This window comes from Lycorma delicatula, chromosome 3 (assembly GCF_047948215.1).
Source record: "Lycorma delicatula isolate Av1 chromosome 3, ASM4794821v1, whole genome shotgun sequence".
Classification (NCBI taxonomy): domain Eukaryota; kingdom Metazoa; phylum Arthropoda; class Insecta; order Hemiptera; family Fulgoridae; genus Lycorma; species Lycorma delicatula.
In genome coordinates this window covers 187,100,632-187,126,245 of record NC_134457.1, presented here as the reverse complement: position 1 = coordinate 187,126,245, position 25,614 = coordinate 187,100,632, and the positions used below count along the sequence as shown (strand labels likewise).

General features: G+C 30.1%; 1 protein-coding gene across 1 annotated transcript in view; it reads left to right on the top strand.

Moving 5' to 3' along the window:
• LOC142321053 (uncharacterized) overlaps positions 1-25,347 on the top strand; it is a 660,534-nt gene extending 635,187 nt beyond the window's left edge. The window contains exons 6-11 of the mRNA XM_075359059.1: positions 45-174; positions 5,049-5,209; positions 12,594-12,742; positions 14,150-14,230; positions 17,721-17,851; positions 25,074-25,347. Coding sequence (XP_075215174.1) covers positions 45-174; positions 5,049-5,209; positions 12,594-12,742; positions 14,150-14,230; positions 17,721-17,851; positions 25,074-25,080 — 659 coding nt within the window. The 3' untranslated portion in view covers positions 25,081-25,347. The remainder of the gene's footprint in view (positions 1-44; positions 175-5,048; positions 5,210-12,593; positions 12,743-14,149; positions 14,231-17,720; positions 17,852-25,073) is intronic.
• The last annotated feature ends 267 nt before the right edge of the window (positions 25,348-25,614 follow it).

Here is a 25,614-nt window from a genome sequence, read left to right as displayed (position 1 = left end):
TAAGATGTAATGATTGCAGTAATCCTATTTCTTCAATGTTACAGATTTTGGTTTAAGTAATACATGGTCTAATAAAACCTTTTTATCAACAAACTGCGGTTCACCAGAGTATGCAGCACCTGAATTGTTTGTTGAAGGAAGAGGTTATGGTGCAGAAGTGGACCTTTGGAGCTTGTAAACACTTTTTGGTTTATTTTATTTTTTAAATAAATAATTTTGAATTTGATTATACTACTTATTTTCAGTACATAATTTTAATGATTTTATATATTTTAATGATTGTTCAGCAAATGTAGCCAACTCAGTCAGTTGCAATAAATAGACTATTTGGGAAATTATTTATCAAATAACTATCCATTATTACATTTAATTATTGTATACTCATTGTTTTTGTAATGCTAACAAAACTAAAATTGAACTCTTGTTCACTTTTAGTTTTTGTATTGAAATAAGGTTATCTTCAGCACTTAATTGTTTTAACAAAATTATTGTGATCTATGATGTAGAAAATACCCACCTTCATTGTTAGATGATCAATTTGTTTTTTTATGTTTGATGTAGCTTTTTATAGAATTTCTGCACTGATATTAATAAAGATGTTTTATACATTTTTTTTTAACATATGTGGGCTTCTCAACAAAAAAAACAGTGTCATTCAATTAACTACAAGAAAAAATTGGCATATGAGTTTTGTAAAGTCTGAAGGCCACAGATTGCAGAAATTACATGATCATCAAATATTTATGCAACATAATATAGTTGAATTGACCGCACACCATCTTAGTGTAATGAGCATTGTCTTTCCAGTTTCTAACAAAGTTATAAAGTGTTTTATAATTCCAGATAATGTTCAGCAGTTAATCTCTCTGAAAAAGATGGGTCTGATGTCATCAAGAGATTATAAGCCATAAATAAATGTTCAGCAAATGCAAATTTTTTTATGAAAAAAAGAGGCAACTCCTGAAGGCCATACTTTATTTCTGTTAATATATCCTGAAAGATAAAAACATAGTTCATTTGAATAGATTATGGTTGATCTCCAATAAAGTATGCTTTCCAAAACATGCTTTTATCACAGATTGGCTGAACCACGTTCAACACTAAAATCATCTATTAAAATCAGATTCTTCAATGTTCATCAATGTCAGAATCTGACACTGATATAACTTCAGATTATTTTATAGCCTGGTGAAGAACAACAGTGAAACAAAACCCATACATTAAGAGAGTCTCCTTCCTGACTTTTGTGGAGAAAGTAACAAGATTGATTAATAATTTGTAAATGTCTTTATCTAAAATCAATGTACAACCACTATTTTGTCTGAAAAATAGAATGCTTAATATAACTTATCCAGTCACAATTGAAAATGTAAACTGAAGTTAAAACTAAAGAAAAGAATAAAGATATAATATAATGACAAACCAAAAGAGATGTGTAATTAAAATCTAAGCAAATCAAAGGTAACCTTGATCACAAGCAAAATGTTACTGAAGGATGAATGCAGAGTAATAAAATGCAAGAGTTGAAAAAAGAAAATTGTCAATTTATAAGAAATGAGATTAATAGAAAATGTAGAATATTATAGGAAGACTGGTGAAGGAGAGATATGATGTACAATAGAAAATGATTGAAGAAAACATAAATGTAGCATTTTTGTAGGAAATGTAATATCAAAGGTCCAGATGGAAGACAAGTGTTAGAAGGAGAAAAGAATATACTATTAATTGACAGGAATACACAGGATTAGTTGAAGATAATCTCTATCTGTTTTATTCTATTTCCTAATAAAATAATTTTTAATTTGTTCAAATTACTTATATTTTCAACATGTAATACAGCAATTTAAAATTGTTTCTACATGAGGGTTACATTCTTCAAAAAGACATTTCATTTAGAATACAATATAAAACTGAAAACTTGAGATTCAGAAACTTTTTACTTCTAATGATTTATTCAGCAAATGCCTAACTCAGTCAGTTGCAGTAAATAGACAATTCTGAAAGTTATTTATCAAATAACTACCAATTATTAATTTTATATTATTATTCACTGTTATACTCATTATTTCTGTAATGTCACTAATAATTAGTTGTTGAAAATAGCTACTTAAAGAAAATTAGCTGATAAAGTGATGCTAGAGGAACGAAAAAGAATTGATGATTTAGACAAGACCATATTCTGAAATATGAATTTTACAAAGATCTAAATGATTTAAACAAGAACAAGGCAGAGAAATTGCTAATGTATTTTATGAATTAGTATGACTTGTAGAAGAAGTAGCACTGAATAGCTTGTATACATTAGTAGGCATAATTTATGAGAAGTACCCACCCTCACTTGATTACATTAAAATCAAATTGTTTACCTTACCAAAGGAAGTAGGAGAAAGTAAATGCAAAAAACAAAAACTAATTATGTTTTTCCTTTTTTGTGAGAAAAATTTTACTAAGATGTTTCATACAGATAGTTCAAGAATCACTGAACAGGTGGGGTTGGAAAGTATGGTGTCGATCTGAGGGCTTCCCAGTGATTAAGCCTGGCTAGGTAGAGTTATCCAGATCAAAATTTATGCCATTTTATGATTATAGATCATTTTATGATTATGCCACTGTATTTCTTTTACAGATGGATAGCCAGCAAGGGCAAGGATATTTTCACCAACAGTGACATAATACTTGGAGCAATCAATTTTTAACATGTTAATTCTGAGTTAGTATATGAGGGTTGTCTGAAAAGTTTTGAGCCTAAACATGAAGATGGCAGCACTCATCAACAAAAGTTAGGGAATGTATTCGTGTATATGTTGAAAGGTACTCACTAAAATTTCAATCATTTTGGTCGTGCAGTTGTTAAAAATAGAAAAAATCGAATATCGTGCTGTGATTAAATATTTGTCTTTGAAAGGCAGTACACCTATAAAAATTAAAACAGAGTTAGATGCTGTTTACAGGGACCCTACCCCATCATTTGCCACTGTGAAAAGATGGGCAGCTGAATTTAAAATGGTTGTACCAGCTTGGTTGATTATGAGCGTCCAGGACAGCCAACAACCATCATCGATATCATCGAAAAAGTTCACTGAATGGTACTGAACAACCGATGAATTAAGGTTAGAGAGATAGCAGAGGCTATGGGCATATTGAAAGAACGTGTTTGTCATATATTAACTGAAGAATTGGATATGTATAAGCTATCCCCGCGTTTGCTCACTTTGGACCAAAAACGCATTCGAATGAACATTTCCAAGGTCCTGCTGGAGCAGTTTAAGCAAAACGAATCAGATTTTTGCATCCATTCATAACTGTACATGAAATGTGGATCCACCACTATACTCCTGAGATGAAACATCATTCAAACCAGTGAACTGCAAAGGGGGTGAACCTGCTCCTAAAAATGCAAAGACAGTTTCATCAGCCGGGAAGGTGATGGCAACAGTTTTTAGGTAGAGTAATGAAATTTTATATATCAGTTATCTTCAAAAAGGTAAAACAATAACGGTACTGAATTAGGCATTGTTACTTGACAAGGTGAAGCCAGAAACTGCAAAAGACGATCACATTTGAAGAAAAAGAAAGTTCTTTTACGTCAGGACAGGATGCACCTGATGGCTAAAATTCACAAATTGCACTTAGGAGGATTTTTTTTATGTAAACGCCTATTTTGCAGAGAAAGAGGCCAACAACTATTTGGAAGGGTTAAAGAGGTTGAACATCACTAGAAAAAGTATATCAACTTGAAAGGAGACTTTGTTGATAAATAAAACTATATTTAACAGAAAAAATATGTCTTTTTATGTATATTAAGCTCAAAACCTTTCAGACAACCTTCATGGAAGTGCTATCAGTCTTAACTAAATTTCTCTGGTTCAGAACAAGGTGAAACTACACTGGATGCCAGAATATCAAACCTTCTCTAGTAGGATATGAGAGGAGTAATATATTCACAAAGAAAGTACTTTTTTTAGATTACAGGATCTGAGCCTGTTTATGATTCAAACTCAACTAACAATTGGCTTAATACCTTAAACCCGGAAAAATATGGTAAGATGCTAATTTATAAACCTAATAGAGCCCTCTTTGATACCTTTGTATCTGAGATATACGTAAATTAAAAGAAAAATCTGACTTTTTAAGATTTCTGGATGGCACAGTGAGGAAGGTCCTATTTTTTCTTTCTGTACATGAAAAAAAATTCCAGTGACATCTATCTGGCATGTTTCTATTCTGGGGTGAAATACATAACCTTTTTTTAACCTCCAGGACCATCATTAGGTGTTACTTCAGAGAATGAGATGAATGGCAATTTTTTTAGCATGTGATGATGCCATACCTGACCAGGATTCAAACCCAAGACCTTTGGATGAAAGGTCGAGATGGAAATACTTAGCCTGTCTTTATAGATTCTGTGATTTAGATAGGCACAACATTATTCTTAAATTATTTGAAAAATGTTTGTAATTGCATAATAAAAATCAGTCTGCACTTTTTATCTATGTTTTTCTATGATTTAAAAAATGTTATTTTGTATATATCTATTTAAAATTTTATTTTATGTATATCTATTTTAAAATAGAACGAATCAGAAAGGAAATAAAAATAACAATGATCTTAAGTTACTTAAGGTGTCTAATGAGGTTCATTAATGTAGTGACTGATAATCTTAGTTTTAATACTAATATTAGTATTCTGTACATAGTTATAATTTCATATATATTTTTATTTTTTAGTTTCACAACTAAAAAGTTCTGTATCACAACAGACTATGTATGCTTTTAAGGGAAAGAATACTGAATTTTAAATAATAAGATTAGCCTTCGTACTCTTAAATTCTTTAAAAAAAAAGAAGTAAATATGGAGCTAGAGAGATTTACTACTCTCTTAGGTTTTCAGATGTGCACGACAAACCTTATGGCTGAGCTGATTTAAAAAAATTCTGCTCCTTCTTACTGTAAAATATATATAAAATAGAAAATGTTGACTATCATAATTCTCTATTACAGTTAATTAATTTAAATATATTATAGTTTAATTTTTGTCTAATTTTTCAGAGGAGTAGTTTTATACATTATGGCTTCAGGTAAACTTCCATTTCGTGTTAAAATCTCTCAACATGAGTCGTTTCAAAACAATCATAGAATTGCACTGTACCACCAGATTACTCGAGGTTTGACTACACGACATTTCAATAACATTAAACATTATTCAGAAGGTAAGCTTGAGAATAGTAAATAAATTTCAGTTGTTTTGAAAATAACTGAAATATATTTAACTACATTATTCTGCAGGTCCAGAATTCAACTGATTTTTAGTTTACTTTTCCTGGTTTAAATTCTCATGTAGAGCTGAAATTATAATATTTATGTTGACAAGTTATGACTATTACAAACTCCCATGCCAATTCTGGTACCACATTCACCAAAACAATAAACATCAAGCTAAGGAAGGTCGTCATTTCATATCTCACTCATATGTTTACTCCATATTATTATTATTATCCAATAATTTAAATTTAAAGTTTAATAATATAAATCAATTATCAATATTAAAACGATTTCAGCAATAACAGTATTAAAATTATTTCCACATGAAAAATAAATTGATGTGTCAGTGTCTTTGAAATTTATGGAGCTTAATTTTCATAAGTCATCCACTGGCCAACCTTCCGAGAATAAAAGTATACTTTCCTGTTCATGATTGCCGTTTGGCTGGTAACCCTGAGATTGGATAAGACCTTTGTAGTTGAATTTCAACCTGTTTTAGTGCAACATAACTAATAATTTTTAAAAAAATCATCTTGATTTAGTGTAATAAATAGGCAAACATATTATTACTAAATATCTAATAACACCAAGTGTTTTGGATACTTATATTTGTAGAAAGATGATAATGGAAAAAAAAATTCATCTCGGAAACATAAAAAATCCAATGAAAACATTTTTCTTTTGGAATATTTTTTTCCATAGTTTTTAAAATCCATAGTTTGTAGTGTTAAGGCTTATAAACAAAGGCCAGTCTTTAAAGAAATAATCTCCTTTAAGGCTAACTAGTCTACTGAAGTGTGCTGCACAATCCAAAAAGCTATTAAAAAATTGAATTCTTAAATTATTCTTATACAAATTAAAAACAATAAGCAATGCAACCAGTTTCAAAAATTAAAAAGTATATGTTTACCACCTTATGTAACTTATGCATAGGTTGGTTCAACAACACCAGATGTTACCATTTGTGGATGGATATCAAGCTGCATAATGTCCTTAAATCCAGTTGAAGTGCAATTTTTGGCCATAACCTCCAGGAGGTTTCATGAGATGAACTTTAACTTATAGAAGATTTCACTGAATCGCCAGCCATGAAGAGGGTAAGAGGGTCCATGTAAGCTGACTTCTACTATTATTCTGATCTGTCTGTCATCCCTTACAGAGCGAATGAAGGTTAGGACTTAGTGTGCTTAAGTCCAAAAAGAATGGGTGGTAGTCATCAAATTGTTAAAATAAAATAAAAATAAAATTTATCATTGCCTTATCTACAAACTACACTGTTTTTTTCCTTAACAGAGATTTTTCAGCATAATTTTTTCATCCAAGAGTCTCTCCTATTCATCTGTCAAGACGTGATCATTACTTCACAAAAACTTTCCAAAAAGGCTTTCAATAAAAATAAGTGAATTATTAGGCATCATAGTTTTTTGAATATGTCTTTTCCTATGATGAAAGCTGGGGTAAACATAACATCTTAAACCTTAAATGCATAATGATGCATATATGCATTGTACCAATTTTAATTATATATTTCTTTCATGGTTGTTTTTTTACTTTTCCAGCATGATAAAGCATATATGCACTACTGTACTGTTATTTCTTTTTTCAGACTAAAGATATCACCATAGTCAAAAAAAAAAGATAAAAGTTACTTTTTGATTCAACCATAATTGTGGTAAAAACGTCTTACTTTGAACAGTCATATTTATGCACTTTTATAAAAACAACCATGAAAAAATTCTGATAGTTTTAGCATTCTACTTCTAAATTTGTAATATTGTGTAACAAAAAAACAGTATGTTACATATCTGCATTGTTATGCAGTAACAATAACACTGTTGTTTATGTTTTGTTAAGCGAGATTAGATTTTGTCTCATGGTTATTTTGATGTACATAATTCTTTAATGAATTAAATTTACCATTTTATTTGAACTAAAACATGTATATTTTATGAAATGAAATCATCTTTTATTAGTTTAAATCATCTTTTAAGAGTAAACATTTAAGTGATGATTATATTTTGGATGATACAAATTTTGAAATATCAGTTGACAGTGATGTGGAGGTCTGATGATGATGATGTGATTTGCGATCCAACTTCTGTTTCAGTTAATAAACTTAGAGAATATTTAGCCCCTATTAACATTTAGAGTGAGGTAACAACTAGTTTTAGTAATATGAATTTACCAGAAGTTTTTGAAGATCCAATTAATGAGGTTAGATTTGTGAATCACAGTAGAACTGCTACTGATAATATAGAACAGAACTTATTTGTAAATAATTTTAACCAACAAGTTTACAATGCAGGCAATAGTATTAATAGCATTAATGAAATGCCACTTAACAACAAATCCACTAATATCCAGGCTAGATCTATCTTGATAAATGGTGTTTGAGTAAACAGACATTGACTTTTCTTTACACACCTTATCAGTTCTTTTCATACTTTTTTGATGAGCAACTCTTAAATTTAATTGCAGAAGAGACACATAGATACAGTGTACAAATTAAACTGTTCATACTTTCTGTCACAAACTGATTAAATTCTTAGGTATATTAATTATGATGTTAGTTAAAATAGGAAATACTAGATCCTACTGGAATGTTAATATAGGTAACCAATTAATAATAGAAACAATGGGTGTAAATAAGTTTGAAGAAGTGCAAAAGTTTTTGCACTAGTCATGACAGATTTTTCCATTTAAGAGCTAACACTGAATTTAAAAAAACCTTTTAAAAAGTGTGCCTATGAAACCTAACCTTGCTGTTGATGAACAAATATGTGCAACGAAAGTTAATTTGTACACGGAGTAGTACAAATCTATGAAACCCCATAAGTGGGGTTTTTAAATATTTGTACTGAGCAATACCCCTCTGGGTTCTCATATAATTTTGAAATTTATTCTGGTCAAGAAAATAGCCAGATGCTATCTAATGAACCCAATTTAGACTCGTGTGCCAATTCTGTAGTAAGATTAGCCAGACGCATTCCAACTGAACAACACTACAAACTGTATTTTGATAACTGGTATACAATTCCTCTCCTATTTTATTTACAAAAATGGCAGAGCATACTATTGCTATTGTTCAAAAGAATAGATTTCCTGGATTGAAATTTCCTCCAGAAAGAGAAATTAAATAATCTCCTATAGGTACATAGTTTAAAAATGTATTCAAAGTAGACCATGTAGATCTCAGTTGTTACTTGGGTTGATAATAAAGTGGTATCGGTAGCTTCAACCTTTGTAGGGAAACAGCCAGTTGCTAAGTGTAAGCATTATGACAAAAAGTAAAAACACTTACATAGAAATCATTATCCACATTTACTTGAGCAATATGTTGAAATTTATGGAATATCTGACCTGCAATAGAGTAGATATGAAATCAAAGAAATGGTATTTATACATTTTCTATCATCTTGTGGACCTGACTTGTTCAAATGAATGGATTCTTTTTAAAAGAGTAAAATTAGACAGCAAGATCAAAATGCAAATTTAGAGAGGAAGTTGCATGAACACCATGCAAAATAGGAAAAAGAGACTGTTCTAAATGTGGCCATCCAAGTACTTCTGCTCTTGAGAAATAAAGTGAAGCAAAAGAAGAGTCCAGCAGCCATTGCACCTCCTGAAAATGTTAGACAAGATAAGGTTGAGCACTGACAAATTGGTGTGATACTTAGCTTCGCTGTAATTATCTAAATTGTTTCAGCCGCTTGTTTGTTAAATGTGAGAAGTGTAACCTAAAGTCTTTGATTAATGTGGATAGAAACTGTTTTAAAAATTTTCTTTATCAACAATGCCTTAAGTTCATCGCATCAAAAAAATTATCATGCTTTATAATTACTAGAATTTACTTTCTATAGACATTTTCTATTAGCCATTTGTGTATAGGGAGGGTATAGTTTAGTGTGCTGTACAAAAAAAATCATTATTCTTTGTTTTTTGGGAGATACTAATCTAAATTTACTTGATAAGTACAAGTTTTATTTTAATACTTTATATACACAGTTTTTTTTTTTAAATATTTGTTTATTAGTGTTGTAATGAATTCTTATTCAGACCATTCAATTTGAGACCCTGTCACTCAGTAGTTTGTACTAAATGCATATTTTTATTAAAACAGTATATGCATTTTTAACATGCATTGCATACATTTTTACACCAATACATGGGGTAAGATGGGTAAATTAATGTGGAAAATGTTGGTACGATTGGAGCTGGAGTGGTGACTGTTTATTGCCTGCACATTTCAGTATACCAGTCTGTGTAATGCAGTGATTCTCAACCTTTTTAGCTCCACAACCCCCAAAAAGTAAAAAAGATATGAATATTTTGCAACCCCCTCCCACCAACAACCCATTGAAACCTAGTTAAAACTAATTAGCTGCATTGATAACTTATATGAACATACATGTATGAAGTGTACAAACATGAGCAACTTACAGGTTACAACTTGATGTGTACATGCTCCTTGTAATTTGGTGTGCTTGCATAATATTTGCTGTGAGCGCATCGTGTTTGAACATGCGTATGATATGTTTGAAACATCATACTCACAGCAGTATAAAAGAGGCATAAGGGATTGCAGAAGGCAGTTTAGTTTCAAATGTGAAGCGTGCATCTGGTGCCTTTATTTAAGTTTTTAAAAGCGTAGTTTCATTGAAAATAATAATAGAGGTTTCGGTTTTTCAGTATGCAGTCACTGTGTAATTGGTTTTTTTCTATTAGATTCTTATGCAAAACAGATAAATTTGCAAAAAACAAAGCAAGGCATCTACAGCCAGTGAATTGTTTATAAAAAGACAAGATTGTACACTACACTGACAGTTATTTAAATTATGGTTTTACTTCATTGGATGAGAAATCACAATGCATTATTTGCTATCAAATACTCTACGTTGAAAGCATGAAACCATCAAAAATTAATTTGACACTTGTAAACTAAACATATGAATCAAAAAAGCAAACCTTGGAATTTTTCAAAAGAAAACTACATACTTTGAGAGATCAACAGCTTCAATTTTTAAATCAAGCCATGCTCATAAAAGTACACTTGAAGCATCTTATATTGTAGCATTAAGAGTAGCTAAGATGTCCAAACCCTGTATAATTGCAGAAAACCTCAATTAATTGCCTGCTGCAGTTGATATGATCAGTGTTTTAATAAGCCATGGAAGAAGCAAAAAAAATGAAACAAAATTCTGCTTTCTACTAACACAGTATCAAGAAGAATTGATGACATTGCTCCTGATATTAATAATCAAATAATTCAGCAAGTGATTCAAGTGAATTTTTTAGTATAGAGTGATGAATCAACAGATGTGGCAAACATTTCTGAATTTTATGTTTTGTGAAATATGAATGTGATAGGGATAGATCAATCAAAGAAAATATATTGTTTTATAAATCAAAACCTGCTCGTGCAACAGGACATATTTTTAATGTTTTTTTATATAGCTACTGAAAACTACATCATAGATTGGACAAAATATTGCAGTATGTAGTGATGGTGCAAAGACAATAACAGGAAAGAACAGTGGATTTCTAAAAAAATTAGAAGATCATCTTATATCAAAAGCGAAATGGATGCACTGCTTCCTTCACAGACATGCTCGCCAGAAAATCTTAAACAAATTCTTTGTAAAGCTGTAAAAATGGTTAATTTTATTGAAATTCAACCATTTCAGAATATATGCTAAACTGTGAGACTATATGCTAAACTGTGTGATGAAATGGGTGAAAAGAAAATATATTTTCTTTTTCATACCAAAGTCAGATGGTTATGGTGAAAGTGTTAACCCTGTGATTGGAAACGCAAGATAAATTAATAATATTTTTCTAGGCTAAACAAATACCATTCTCAATGTTTTTTACACAGTAATGAGTATATGTTGCTGTTGACTTACATAGAGCATTTTTTCATTTAAATGACTTGAATGTGAATTTACAAAGAAGTGATAAAATCATTTTATTAATGACAGACAAAGTTCATGCTTTCATTAAGATGTTTGATATCTGGATTATTTGCCTTAAAAGCAAGAATTTTGATGTTTCCACTAACTTCAGAAATATATTGAGAAAAGGTTTGATGATGAAAAGATTATTATTCCCCACAGCTTGGATAGCATGAAAATGGATTTGCATGAGCTAAAAATTCAGTTGGTGGAGTATTTCCTACAAAATAGAAATGATTTCTCAAAGAGATGGATAATGAATCCATTTAGTGAAAATGTTATTGCAACTGCTAAGTTACCAGTTGAGATTCATTGCATTTCATCAAAATGTCTACTGATAAAATGTTTCAACTACAATTCACGTTTGAAGATTTAGATAGCTTTGGCTTATTGTGGAAGTGAATATAGAAATTAGTTGCAGAAGCAATTGAAAATATTAATCTCTTTTGCCATGTCTTACTTCTGTGAAAAGCGTTTTTTTTTTCTGGTTCCACTAATAACTAAATGTAGGAATTATTTTTTATCACTTGAAAACAATATGCTTTTGTGTGTTTCTAACATAGATCCACATGGAGAATCTTTTAGATGAAAAATAAACACAACCATCTCGTTAATTATAAATGTGTACTAATTATAAATATTTATAATTAATGATTTTTTCTCATAATATTTCATTATTGAAATTATGTGTAAAGTTGTAGGCTAATTTCATGACTCCTACTTTTCATATCACTGCGACCCACAGGTTGAAAAACACTGGTGTAGACCATTGGCTTCTGAAAAAGGTTGCACAATAGTGTATTGTTTGTTAGAATGCAGTTAACTGTTGAACATGTATTTGTATTGGAACCGTTTTTAGAGAAAAAAATTTCATGTTGTTTGTTGGCAAAATTTCAGGGAGAAATTTTAAAAGGAAGTACCAGTGAAAAATGTTATTCAGAAGTTAGGTAAAAAATTTCATGAAACAGGTTCATTTAGTAAAACATTGTCAAATGTGTTGGCAAGTGCATAGAAATGGATTGACTTCAAAACCTTCTGTAAATTATTGTGTAAGTGTTTGCCAGTAAACTATAATTTATAGACTAAACTAAGTTATGGGGAGCCTCTTTTAAGCTGAATATTGTATAACCGTTTACTGTGTCGTGTATTAGGAACAGAAACATGGCTTACTAGATGTTGATGCATATTTGAGTCAAACCATAAAATCATCCCCCAAATCATTTACAGCAGAAAAATAATATTTTAAATATTTTTATATGTTATAGGCATGTACATGATAGTAGTCAATAAAATTATTTTTAAAGATAAATAAAAAAATCATGTATTTAAGGGTTAATGTTGTTCATGAGATTAGTTTAACTCAAATATTTATGTTATACAGGATTTTTACAGTTACTGGAGAAATTACTTGTACCTAATGCAGATAAAAGGATCAGTATATGTGCTGCTCTCAGACATCCATGGATAACTGCAATAAAAAAAAACATTGTTCAGTCAAGTTGGAAAACAGGATTATATGCACATCAGAAGGTATCAAATAAATAGAAGAATCTTTTATTGATATTCCTTATCTTTACTCATGTTCATTTATTTAAAACTTTTATATACAGAGTGTATTTCTTTTTGTTGAATAATTATTTGTAAAAAAATTCTTTTTTATTGAAAAATTTTTTTGTGATTGGCATGGTGCAAATTCGAAAAGAAAAAAAAATAATATGTTGCATGACTGGCATGATGCAGATTATTGTGTTTTGATAGAAGTAACATTTAATAATAATTGAACTCTTAACTTTAACAATTAACAATTTTTTAATTGTTAATATAGTATAATTGGCACGATGGAATTGAAATTATTAAAATTTGAATTCCATCGTGCCAATTGTGCACTAAATAATATAATAATTTATTCTCATAATTATTAAAATTATGAGAATAAATTATTATATTATTTAGTCAAGAGGAAGTTATACATTTACTTTCATAATAAGAAATGTCAAAGCATCTGTGCTGTAACCAAATAATATTTTCTCACATAAGTAGGCTTACATGGTTTTTTTTATTGAGATTATATTCCAGAAGTATTCTAGTAAATATTCCAGAAGTTTCTAGTTATTTAGAGCAGCCTTGTTAATTCATGACCTGTAGGCAACTATGAACCCCAGATTTACAAAACAGGAGAGATTTGTTCTTTTTTCAGCTTTAACTAATCTGGCCCCTTTTTTACATACTGAAGTTTCCTGTAGTTTGTTAGAACTCTGGATTGGAAATCCATGAATGTTGTTAACTAGAAACTACCAACAGAATAAAATCCAGGAGACTATTAAAATGTAACTGGTCTGATTAGGCTTCAAACTTCCAACTTCCCACTTAAGAAGGCATGCATGAACTTAATATTCCTATACAACACGTAGTTTATATGGTAACTAATGCATGAAACAAACTATTCTCTGTACACTTTCTTAAGAAGTACACCAGATGTTTAATAAATCATTAAATATCAAACTTTATAATTATTGACAGAGAAGTTCAATAAAATGTAGAACCACTGTTTACCATCTTTCATATAGGAGTCTTTTACAGAGATTTCTTCGTATAGGTCCACTATGTCTCATTAAAATTGCAGATGTAGACAAAATTGAAATTGTCTGGAAGACTTCTGGATATCCTATTTCAATTTTGTATATCCAAATAAACAAATCTACTAATTTTCAGGAGAAGAGACTTATTGGCTGCAGCTGTTATGAGCACCCAAGTGTTAGAATTGAAAAAAATTCTCAAAAGTATATTTTCCAGCAAGTTCTAGAAATTTGCAATGGAGATATTTCAGAGAAAAAGGACTATTTTATTGAAGTTTTCATTAAAAAATAAATATAAAAAATAAGTAAACATTAGTGAGAAAATTTGTATTTTTATTAAAACTGCATAATTTTTTTACAGATATTGGAAGAGGTATCTAAAATTGCAAATATTAGTGTTGTGGAACTCTCGGCACTGCTCAAATATGAACCATATGGAAAGGTGTTAGTGCAGTTTTACACTGTCCTTTTTCCTTTTTAATTTTTTATTTTGGTTAGATCAATTAAACTAATAGAATTTTTAGTAAAAATCAAGAGTTATTTTTGTAAGATAATTTTATAAATTCCGTTATAGAAAACTTATCACTGGAATCTTTTGTGAAAGTTTATCATAATTTTGTCAGCGTTATATCTCAGTTTATGAAAATAACGGAACTGTTTTAGTCTGACCCTCATTTATAGGTAGTAACTTAGAACACATTACAATTTTCCAGAACAATCCAGTGTTATCCAAGAGGCTATAAATAATTTTTCCTGTTGTAAATTAAAATTATTTTAACTTCATTTTTAACAACTTATGGATTAGGAATTATGCCTCTCCAAACTCCCCCTACTCATCTGAGCAATAATAAGCACATTTGTCAATTCTTTCCAATATCAAGAATCCTATCACTTGGCATCCAATTGACATAGTTGAATCCATTATTTTTTATGCTTATAAATTTTCTAAGTATAGTTTCATTTTTTCCTAGTTTATTTTAAATATGACTACTTCAAATTTTATATAAAATGAAACCTTCAACAGGCCTAAAAGTTTAATTTCCACCACTTCTACACTTTTTAATTGTGATGTTCTAAATATACACAACTCACATCCGTATTATTATAATACTGACATTCCATCATTCATTTAACCCTGTATCTTCCCTGGTCTTTTACAATTTTAACTTTATCATAAAACCACTATTTTAACCTTTAACCACTATTCCAATAAACTTTTATAAATTAGTTTATAAATAAACCATTCTATGAACTATATTATGAATACATTTATAAAATGCATTAAATTATAAATAATCATCATAATAACAGAATACTCTTTCAAAATTAATACATAATGCAATTCTTTTTTCAAAATAGTATATCTATAGTGCATGCTATACTATAAGCTATAACTATATAGCTGTAACTTTTTGTATTTACGATGATATACTGATGATGCATGTTAATACATAAAAATGTTCACACATTTAATATATTAAACACATTAATTATAATGCAAATATAATACATAATTAAATAAATTATTTTATAAATATACAAGTTCATACAGCATATGTGATTTAATTGTCTGTTATATATATATTATATATTTTTATATGTTTTATAAAACATAAATGTTTTTGTTTTACATAAAAAATTCAAATCACATGTACTTTTAACCACATTTTTAAATTATGTCTACCTAATTCAATAAAATCACCATCAGTAACACCAGTTGATATAAGTCTGTAAACAGGAGTGCACCAGTCACTGAGGATCTTTGCCAAGAGATCTGAAAATAATTTTTTGAAGGAAATATTTTATACTCAGTTTGATTCAGTACATTATTACCAAACTTTAAATTTTAAATTATTTTTTTATTCTTGCAATACATTAAGTTATCTCCAAATACGTAATGAGAACATTTACAGATTCATATGCAAAAATTTCATTATTCACTCCCAACAATACATTATTGCTCACAAAGACATTAGTATAAATTAACTGGCCATCAAGCATTTACAAGGTAAATCTTCCTCAGAATTATTTCTTATTCGAAACTTAAAACAATTGGCCTAAATTAGTTTGAATTAACCATTTGTTCAGACTATAAAAATCATATTGTTTCCCATACTGCTTTGAAGCAACATACAAAGTGTCCCACTTAAAATGCAAACCACCTATCAGCCTTCTATAATATTTGAATTGACTGTCCAACTACCCTACTTTTACTGGAATGGACTCGTCCTAGTGAACATCGCGCCAACGCAGTAGACTGCTACTGATAGCCATAATAAAGCAATCATAATGCTCAGTGCATTGTTAGAAAGAAGATGGTGTTTTCACAAGACAAACGAGTTTTTATTCTTGAATTGTACTTTACCACACGATCAGTGATTGCAGTACAAGAATCTTTTTGCCATAAATACCGTGGTAAAACAGCAGCTAACAAGACATCAGTTTTGAGGTTACTAGCTATATTTAGAGAGACAGGTTCTGCTAATAACAAGGAACATGAAAAATCAATGACAGTGTTGAATGCAGACACAGTTGCTGAAATCAAAGACTGATAACTGCCTCACCAAAAGAATCAGTTAGACCCTTGTCAGCTGAAATTAATTAACCAAAATCAATCGTTCATTGGGCAACAAAAAAATTAAACTTACAACCATATTGAATTCAAACTGTTCATAAACTTCTTGATCCAAACAAAGAAAAACAACTAGAATATTGTCATTGGTTTCGTTGATTCGTGTGTGAGGGTATTTATGTTATGGACTCGATTTTTTCACAGATATGGCGTGTAAACAGCCACATGGCTATGTAAACAGCCATAACATTAGGATTTGGAGTGCCGAAAATCCCCATGCATATCATGAAAAACAATTGCACCCGAAGAAGATGGACACATGGTGTGCGATATCATGAAAAAAAATTGTCTTCTTTTCTTCAAGTACGCCATTACTGCAGAACAATATCAGAATATTTTATTGCAATTCATTGCACTCCGGGAAGAGGAAGATGAATACTACTGGTCTCAACATTATTGTACAACATCACACTATGCACATTCAACTTCTGATTTTGTTAACAAATTCTTTGGTTATTGCTTTATTGATCATGGCTAATGGCCGCCAAGACCTCCAGATTTGACTGCAACAGATTTTTTCTTTGGGGTTACCCCAAAGAAAAAGCCTACAGCAACAAACCATGAATATTTGAACAAATGAAGATCAATATCGAACGAACAAGCTATTTTAAATATCAACCCACAAACTCTGAAAACAGTTGCAAGAAACAGAGTGAAAAGGGTGGAAGCATGTATTCCTAAGATTGCAGCAACTTCCATCATTTACTCCAGACTTAAGGTCTTGGAAAGTTTGGAAATAAATATTTAGTTTAATAACTTACAAATGCCTTTTTTTATTTAAATATACCTACTGATATAGATGGGTTGTTTTATATGGTACACTCTCTGTATAATGTATTATTGTATCTCACCCAAAGGAACGTATAAATTTATTGCTTTACAATATCTTTCTGATTCTTTAGTATGGATTTAATACAAATTATAATTGTACAAAGAACCTGAGTTACAACAGACACTGGCTGAAGTAATGATGTTCACTAAGCTGTCTTGTGACCCTTCAGTTAACAGACTGAAGTGAATATCTGCTATATCTCAATGGACTTGACACGTCAAAATGCAATGATGTGTTTGGATCTGTGAAGAAATCAATAGGAAATTTTTCACTTTTACTAGCAAGCATGGCATGGGGTTATACTAGTTATTTTTGAGAATAGATAGCCAATTTCAGCTGTGACTAGTGTTTCATGCCAGGTCGCTGGAAATGTTTTAATAGTGTCAGTCATATATTCATATAGTGTATCTAATATATTCAGTTAACATTTTTATTTAATTTAAACAAATGAATTTTCATGATTTACAGTTAGGTGGATTGTATAACATAATCGCTCATAATAAAATGTTGAATGAACGTAACTCAACATCACCTTACAAGAGCAATTCTTGTAAATGTCACTTTGATAATCGTGCCAATGATGATTCCAGTGTTTACAGGTAAAATATTAATTAATATTAATAGTATATTAAATTATTGCATAAAGTCCGATTTTCATCTCCACCCTCTAATGTTCATCCTTGCCAAATCATCCTTCATACCCTCAATCTAGCCTCTTTGTATCCTCCTCAATGTATCCCCTAGGGTTTTCTGTATAAATTCGCTTTACATCCTAGGTGTTGCTTATTATCCACTTTAGGATTTCCTTTTATTTCATTATTGTTTCCAGTTTATTCTTTTGAGAGTTCCTATCTGATTCTGAGGCACCTTTTGGTTTCATAACAGCAATTTTTTACAGAGTTGGGTTGTTATCCCCAGCCCAACTCCCAACTTTGAGGACCAGGTTTTTTGTCAGGGATTACTTCCCTTAGCCTAGAGGTTCCAATATTAAGACGCTGGACATTTGCCCTCACCCATCCACTACAAGGGTAGGATTTGCTGGTTTCGTAGAGGTTAAATCTCAATTCACACATTTAATTTATGGTTATTTTACAATGGTAATAGAAAAAATTATAATGCTAAATATTAATTGACAGATAAGCAGTACTTTCAAAACATTATAATGACTGTTACACAAACAACTCTTGTTTTATAGTTTTTCTTAAATACTGTTTTTCTATCAATTTTTTTTCTTATTTTATTTTTTTTCCACATTTATACTTATGATGATGTTTTAACAATCAATATGGTCATCCTAGGTTTAAATTTAAAAGATTTCTGTAAATACCTTTTGAACATAATCTTATTTTCAAATTGTTATGTCTCTGCTAGATTAATAATTGATTTTATTATTAGGAAATTGAGACTTATTTAAAATTATATATCATTTACTAGCCAATAATCATTTTTCAATATTTTGGATTTTAATAGCACTCATTAGCACATTTATAAATATAGACTCTTATAAAGATATTGAAGAGATATACACAATCTTGGTGAAATTCTTTTAGCAACAAAAATTATTGTTGCATTTTGTCAAAAGTTATACAAAATCAACTTATAAACCTAAATAATAATATAAATCCAAAATTATCTTATTCTATACTTTTTAATTTACAATATTTTCCACATAAGGATAATGTAGTATAATATTTTCCAGCTTTCCTTTCATTAGGATTTTCATGAATGATACTGTCTGATACACATACCACTGAAGAAATACTGGACCCATTCTTTCTTATGCTAATAGTTTATGCATGAGAGCATAAATATTTAGAGACTAGCGTTTAATTAAAAAAATCCCAATATTATTTTTAAACACTCTTCATGAGAGTAATTTACATTCCTTGAGTTGTTGGGTTGACTTTCATCTACAACACTGAACATTTGTATTCCTTCTTCTTTAGCAGAAGATGAAAAATAAAAAATAAATCATTACTTAAATCATTGATTCCCAAAGTGGTCCAGGTGGACCCCCAGGGGTCCACAGGAGACTCGACAGGGGTCTACGTTGGCATGACAAAAAAATGGGGGTGCACAATTTGTAAGCGGGGGTCCACGAAAATTCATCTGGTTTTGATAGTGAAGAACTAAAATGTTGGCTTGACTTTGCGTATCAATCTAGGCAGATAGTGTTTTGAAAAGCTCAGACTTAAATAAATCAGACCCTGAATTACTATAGCAGAAAAAGGAGAAAATAAAATAATTGGGAAATTTGGCTTTTCCCAGAAAAATGGAAGATAATGTAAGCTTTAGAATTTTGTGTAAAATATACACAATGTACAATTACTAGCAGTAATGAAAATCCTTTTTTAAGATCATAAAATAAGAGATATGGGATTGTACTAAAAAGATTCTGAATGAATGATATGAGATGGTATAGACAAATATTTAGAGCTGTTATATGATGGTGAGGCTGTGATTATGAAATGAAATAATGAACTTCAAAATGTATCCATGAACAGACTTGAATACTGATTGTAATTTAGTTATGGGTAAGTGTAGATTAAAGTTTAAAAGACTGAGATGAAACAAGATAAAAAGAGAAATACAATGTATTGGCAAAGTTTAAGCAAAATGCAGTAAGAGTTTTAGTGGTTACACCAAAGCAGGTATTATATAAAAATAAATGAATTTAGGAAATCAAATAAGACAGCTAAAAGCTAAGCTCTTTTGCTGTTTTTTTACAAATCTAAGAACTTTATTATTTAGAAGTATATAAAAAAACTTGTAAAAAATATAGTTCCACTAACCAACAATTTTAAAAGTCTACATCAGAGTACTTTCGGAACTGTTAATTCAAATTCAAATGTATAATTGTATTTAAATTAAAATTATTGCTTACATAATAGTCGTACAATTTAATTTTTATTTCTTGACAACCAACTATTATTAACGCAATAGTTTTAATTTAAATAGAATTATACATTTGAATCTGAATTAACATCATTTGGAAAATCCCTGATGAGAGTAATGGCTCTGAAAGTAGTTGGATATATACTTTTAAAATTGTTGGTAAGTGGAACTTTATTTTATACAATTGTATTAATACCATCGGTGCCAAATGTTTAGTAAATTAAATCAAAACAATATAAAAAACTTATATTTATATAAGTTTTTTAATCCATTCTTTAAAATCTCCACCACTCTCTAATGATAACTCTGTATAAGTAAAGAAGAGTTAAAAAAGACATCTATTAAAAAAGACAAGGCTTGCTCCAATGTAGTGAGACAGGGATCCCCCTTTGATTTTTAATTTAATAAAAAAAAAGAAATAAAAGATGTTAATTAAAAATCTAAGAATGAAACAACTATCCAAGAAAAAAATATTAAAGTTGTAAATTTATTGATATTGTCTAGCTGAATCTAAGAATAAGTTAAATTACTTAATAAAGTAAATTCATTGTTAGGAGTGAAATGGAATTTAAAAATAAATCAAAGATATTAAGATATAGCAAAAAAGAAAATTAATAGTAAGTTAAATATTCTAAAAAGAGAGCAAATAAGATCAGCTAAGATCAGTATAGCATAAGGAAGGAGAGCATTTAAATTTTGGAATTAGAGAAACATTTTTCTATTATTTCTATAGAGTACACTTTATAACAAAGAAACCCAGATCATAGACAAGCCACAAAAAGAAAGAACAGATACTTTTGGAAATTGCTGTTGCAGAAGGATTTTGAAAATTAAGAAGATTAATTTTATTGGAATAAAATTCAGTTAAGACAAACTGGAAAAAAAATGGTCTGATAAATTTTTACAAGAACTGTACCAATAAATCATTCATTAAGGTATAATGAGATGTGGAAGATTCTGTAGGATGGAAAAGAGATTGGAATATATGAAAAAACAATATTAAACCTGACAATTATTTCTCACATTTAACTAATACATTGAATTTTAAAGATTAGCATAAAATAGAAACTAGTAGAAAAGATCATCAAGGTAGGCTTAAAAAACCACTTTCTGTATAAGATTTTTTCAGGTAATATAAAGGGGAGAAACATACATGTAAATAAAAGTAAGTAGCATCTAAGTCCATAGTTCTCAATCTGTGTTCTGTGAACCCACTTCAAGTGTCTCAGAAAAAAAACAAATACATACACAAGTTGTTTAGTCAGAATTTGAATATCCAACACAGAACACACTTCATATCTGCAATGCTCACAGTTTGTTTACAGATATATTTGACTTGGGCAGATGAAATAACAATAAACTGTATCAGTAAACGAACTGTGCACATTGCACAAGCGATGTGTGTTCTGCACATATTTGAATTTCTGAGATGTTAATGTGAAGTTAATTTCACTGGTTTCCTTTCCAGTGATCTTATTTGATTCTTTTAATTAAACAAGTTTACATATATCTAAGTCTTGCATTATATTATTAATTAAATCTTAGATTTTTTTATTTATATATTTTTAAGAAAAAAAAAAGAAGATAAATTCATCATAAAAAGACTACATATTGATTCTAATGATGACAATGCTACTGCTAGTACTAGTAAAGTTGGAAATTATGCAAAAGAGACAAAATTTGTGAAATCAACTCGAAATATCAGTCACTTTTATGATGAAGAATGTTTAAAATTAAGACTTATTGGGACCGGAATTACGAGGTGGGGTGAGAAGTTTCTAACCTGACACAAGATGGTGCCAGCAGGTCTAATTTCTTACTGGCATTCTATAGTACTATCTTTTACTAACTTGTATACCAAATCTCAGGTTATACCTCTGTCTAGTTTTGATGAAATAAGAAGAAAATTACCACATCTAATGTAAAACTATCTTGTTTTACAATGACAATTTACCAGCACAGTCAATGAGCTGAAGTTCATTTGCTTTCCCAACCACCTTATTCGCCAGATTTAGCACTCGGTGATGATTATCACCTATTTGCTAATCTCAAAAAATAGCTTTGTGGACAATTGATGCTGTAAATGGGTATTGTGAGGAGCTCAACTAGTTGGTATTACTGCATTAGAGCACCATTATGAAAAGTGTATTAGGCATTATGGAGATATACTGAAAAATAAAAGAGAAAATCGAAAAATAACTGCTGTTTTCTTTGTCAAGCCAAAAATGTTCATCCCACCCTTGTACAGACTGTGTCATACAGAATTGCTAGTTAGTAGCACTGAAATTACAAGCCACACACAATAGCTGAATCTCTAATTTTACCTTCTTGCGGTTAAATTGTTACAATTATGTTTGGAGAAGAAGCAAAGGATGAAATTATGAAGATTTTGATATCTGATAACATGATTCACAGAAGAATTTTGTCATGTCCTGCAACATCAGAAATAAAATTACAGGTGTTCTTGTTAACATGCCTTTTGTGTTACAAGTAGATGAATCAACTAATATAAGAGGAAAGGCGCATCTCTTGGGCTTTATATAAATTTTTTATGAACAGAAAATCTTAAATCGATTATTCCATCAATAAATAGAAAATTCTCTTTAAAATATTATTTAGTGAAATAATTTAAAAAATGGAGGATAAAAAGTAATCAAAAAAATTTCTATGATATAATGTATAAAATGTTATTAGTGCCCTTGATCAGTTAGAATAGTAACAGATACAAAAGTTTTGAAAAAAGATTATACATATATTCTTAACATACAGATTCTTATTTTATCATAAATAACCGATGTTGGAGGTGGTACCTCAATCATTACTTCTTGTATAAAAAATTGTTTCAAAATAATAAAAATTTTAAAAAGGCATTTACTTTGTCTAATATCTCTTATGTAATTTTTATCAATCTGCTGTCAAATTGTCACCATTTGGCATATTTCCATGTCAAATTTACATGGAATAATTAGATGAAGTTATTTAACAAGATTTTTTTATTCCTACCATCTGAAATCATGAATTTAATATTTATACAAGAATTGAAGATGAAGGTACCTTTGCAAATATGTTGTTCATTACAAAATAAGAATGATGAATTAGGTAAGATAGTTGTCAATGTATTCCACTTCTTGGATAAATTCATCCTTTGCACAATATTATTAAATAAAAAGTCCTACTATTAAATGTTCAGTAAAATCACACATATGCACGCACCCCAAATTAGAAATAACACATAAGGATTAGTTAAATTATATGCAGTAATAATATATTAGCTAAAAAAGGAGGAAAATATTTATAATCAGATGCAGTGTTACAATAAATGTAATTTTTGTTATATATTACTAATTATTACTGCATTGTTCAACTATTTTTAATTTTTTTTTTAGCTTATTTAATTAGAAGTCAAGAACAAAAAGACATTTCTCCTTTTCTGAGTTCTGTTACTCTACAAGCATGTCATTTATTAATAATGAATGAAACAGAGAGGATTTAGTTTGCTTGGTATTTCTCCCACCACCAACCCATTCGGTCGCCTTAAAGCATAAGACCGAATGTCTGTGCCACGAATGGCAACTGAGCCTCAAACACTTTAGTGACCAGTATCCTAACATCATAGCTCCTAGAGAGCTTACCTAATAGTGTGAGCGGACTAATAGTGAGTGGAGCCATACACCACTGGCTTACATGTCCCAACCTCTCACTTGCCATATATTTCCTAAAATGGGTAGGCGTACCCCATCAACTATTAAAAATATGATATCTATAATAAAATTTATTTTGCTTAGGCAGCAATTTGCTGCCACACCTAGGTCACTGAATGCCAGAAAGTACCTGTCCACCATTTTATAGTCCTTGGAGCCATAATAATTGACTGGTTAGCCAGACTCAGGGTTAGCTTCCCATGGCAATGCGGTAAGTGTTTTTCCCTTAAGTAAATTACAGATGCCAGTTGAACAAAGCAACTGCATCTTGGAACTCCCACATGGTCCGACAATGCCACTCTCGCCACATTGACTCACCGCTTGTATATGACCAATTTTCCCCTTGACCTTTAAGTTCCAGGGTGGCCCAGTCTCTGGCCCCCCCAAGAGCAGGACAGTCAAACATCAGATGTTCATTTGGAACTGAAACAAATATCGATTTAAATTAACATGGTTGGTGAGCACCCGGGCACCCATTGCCTTTAAAAACCATCTCTCTAGATCCTGTATAAACTTATACAAGGGTCTTCCCTTAGTCGTGGGGTCTCATTTCTGCTGCCATGCTTCCATCACGAGGCTCTGCAGCCTCTTCTGCAGGCAGGAGATGAGCAACTGAACGAAATTTAGATCTGGTGGATTGTAATCACTGTTCCGCTCTGGTACTGGCCCAGCTCAAAAACGCATCCCAAATACCTCGGCCTCCCAACCTCTTCGCAATCTCCTAATGGCTGCCCGAACTTTCACCACTAAATCGATTGGGAGAGCCTTTCCCAGTACATTGGTAGCCTTGTAGGAGGTTGTTTTAAGAACAACAGTGCATACAATTAAGGCGCCCTCTGCGCTGGGCGCTCCTTAAATTTTGAACAAGTGCTCTATTCACATCCAAACAGAAAGGAATTTATCTTTAAATAAATTAAAAAAGTGTAGTAATTTCATAAATTTCACCTCACTGGAAATTAAATCCAGTACCAAAGTAGCAAGCAATACCATCCAACTATTACAATGCCTGTATCAATTTATAAGTTGTATCATTGGTACAATATTTATAAGTTGAAAAATTTTAGTTTTTTTTTTTTTTTTTATACAATAGCTATTAAACATAATTTTGTTGAAAAATAATATTTTGTATACTTTGTTTTGTCATTAAATTTCTTTCATTTCAGTTAACTCTTCATTTTACATTATTACTGTCTTATTAATTATTGTTATTAAGTTTTGTCTGCAGGATATAAATTTTTCATTGATGTTATCTAAACAAGGAATGTACAGAAGAAAATAAAGGAAGTGAAAATGATATAGCCAAGTTATTTAATCTTATTTTAAGTTGCGGTGGATAAAATGTGTAATCTTATAGAAGTTAATGCTCATTTTCTGAAAATGACTTTTGCAGCTGTGCTTTACATTAAATATTATTTCTTCTCTCTTTGGAATATTTCAGATAATTATCAAAATGTTATTTTCTATTTTATTTATTTTTTTATTAAACTATAAATAAATGGTTTTTAAAGGTAATAATAATGTAAAAGTGTTAGTGACAAAAGATTTTATCTAATAAAGGAAAAAACAGGTATATAATTATTCCTGAAATTAAAATGCAAGATTAAATAAATTGTGAAACTAAATGAAATAAAATTTTATACAGAAATAATTGTGTGTTATTTGTTATGATGAATTAGGCTACAGAGTATCACTTCAGGAGATGTTTACTATGCAGACATCTTGCATCAGTAATGTAAAGCGCTAAAAAGTAATACAAATTTGCTGTA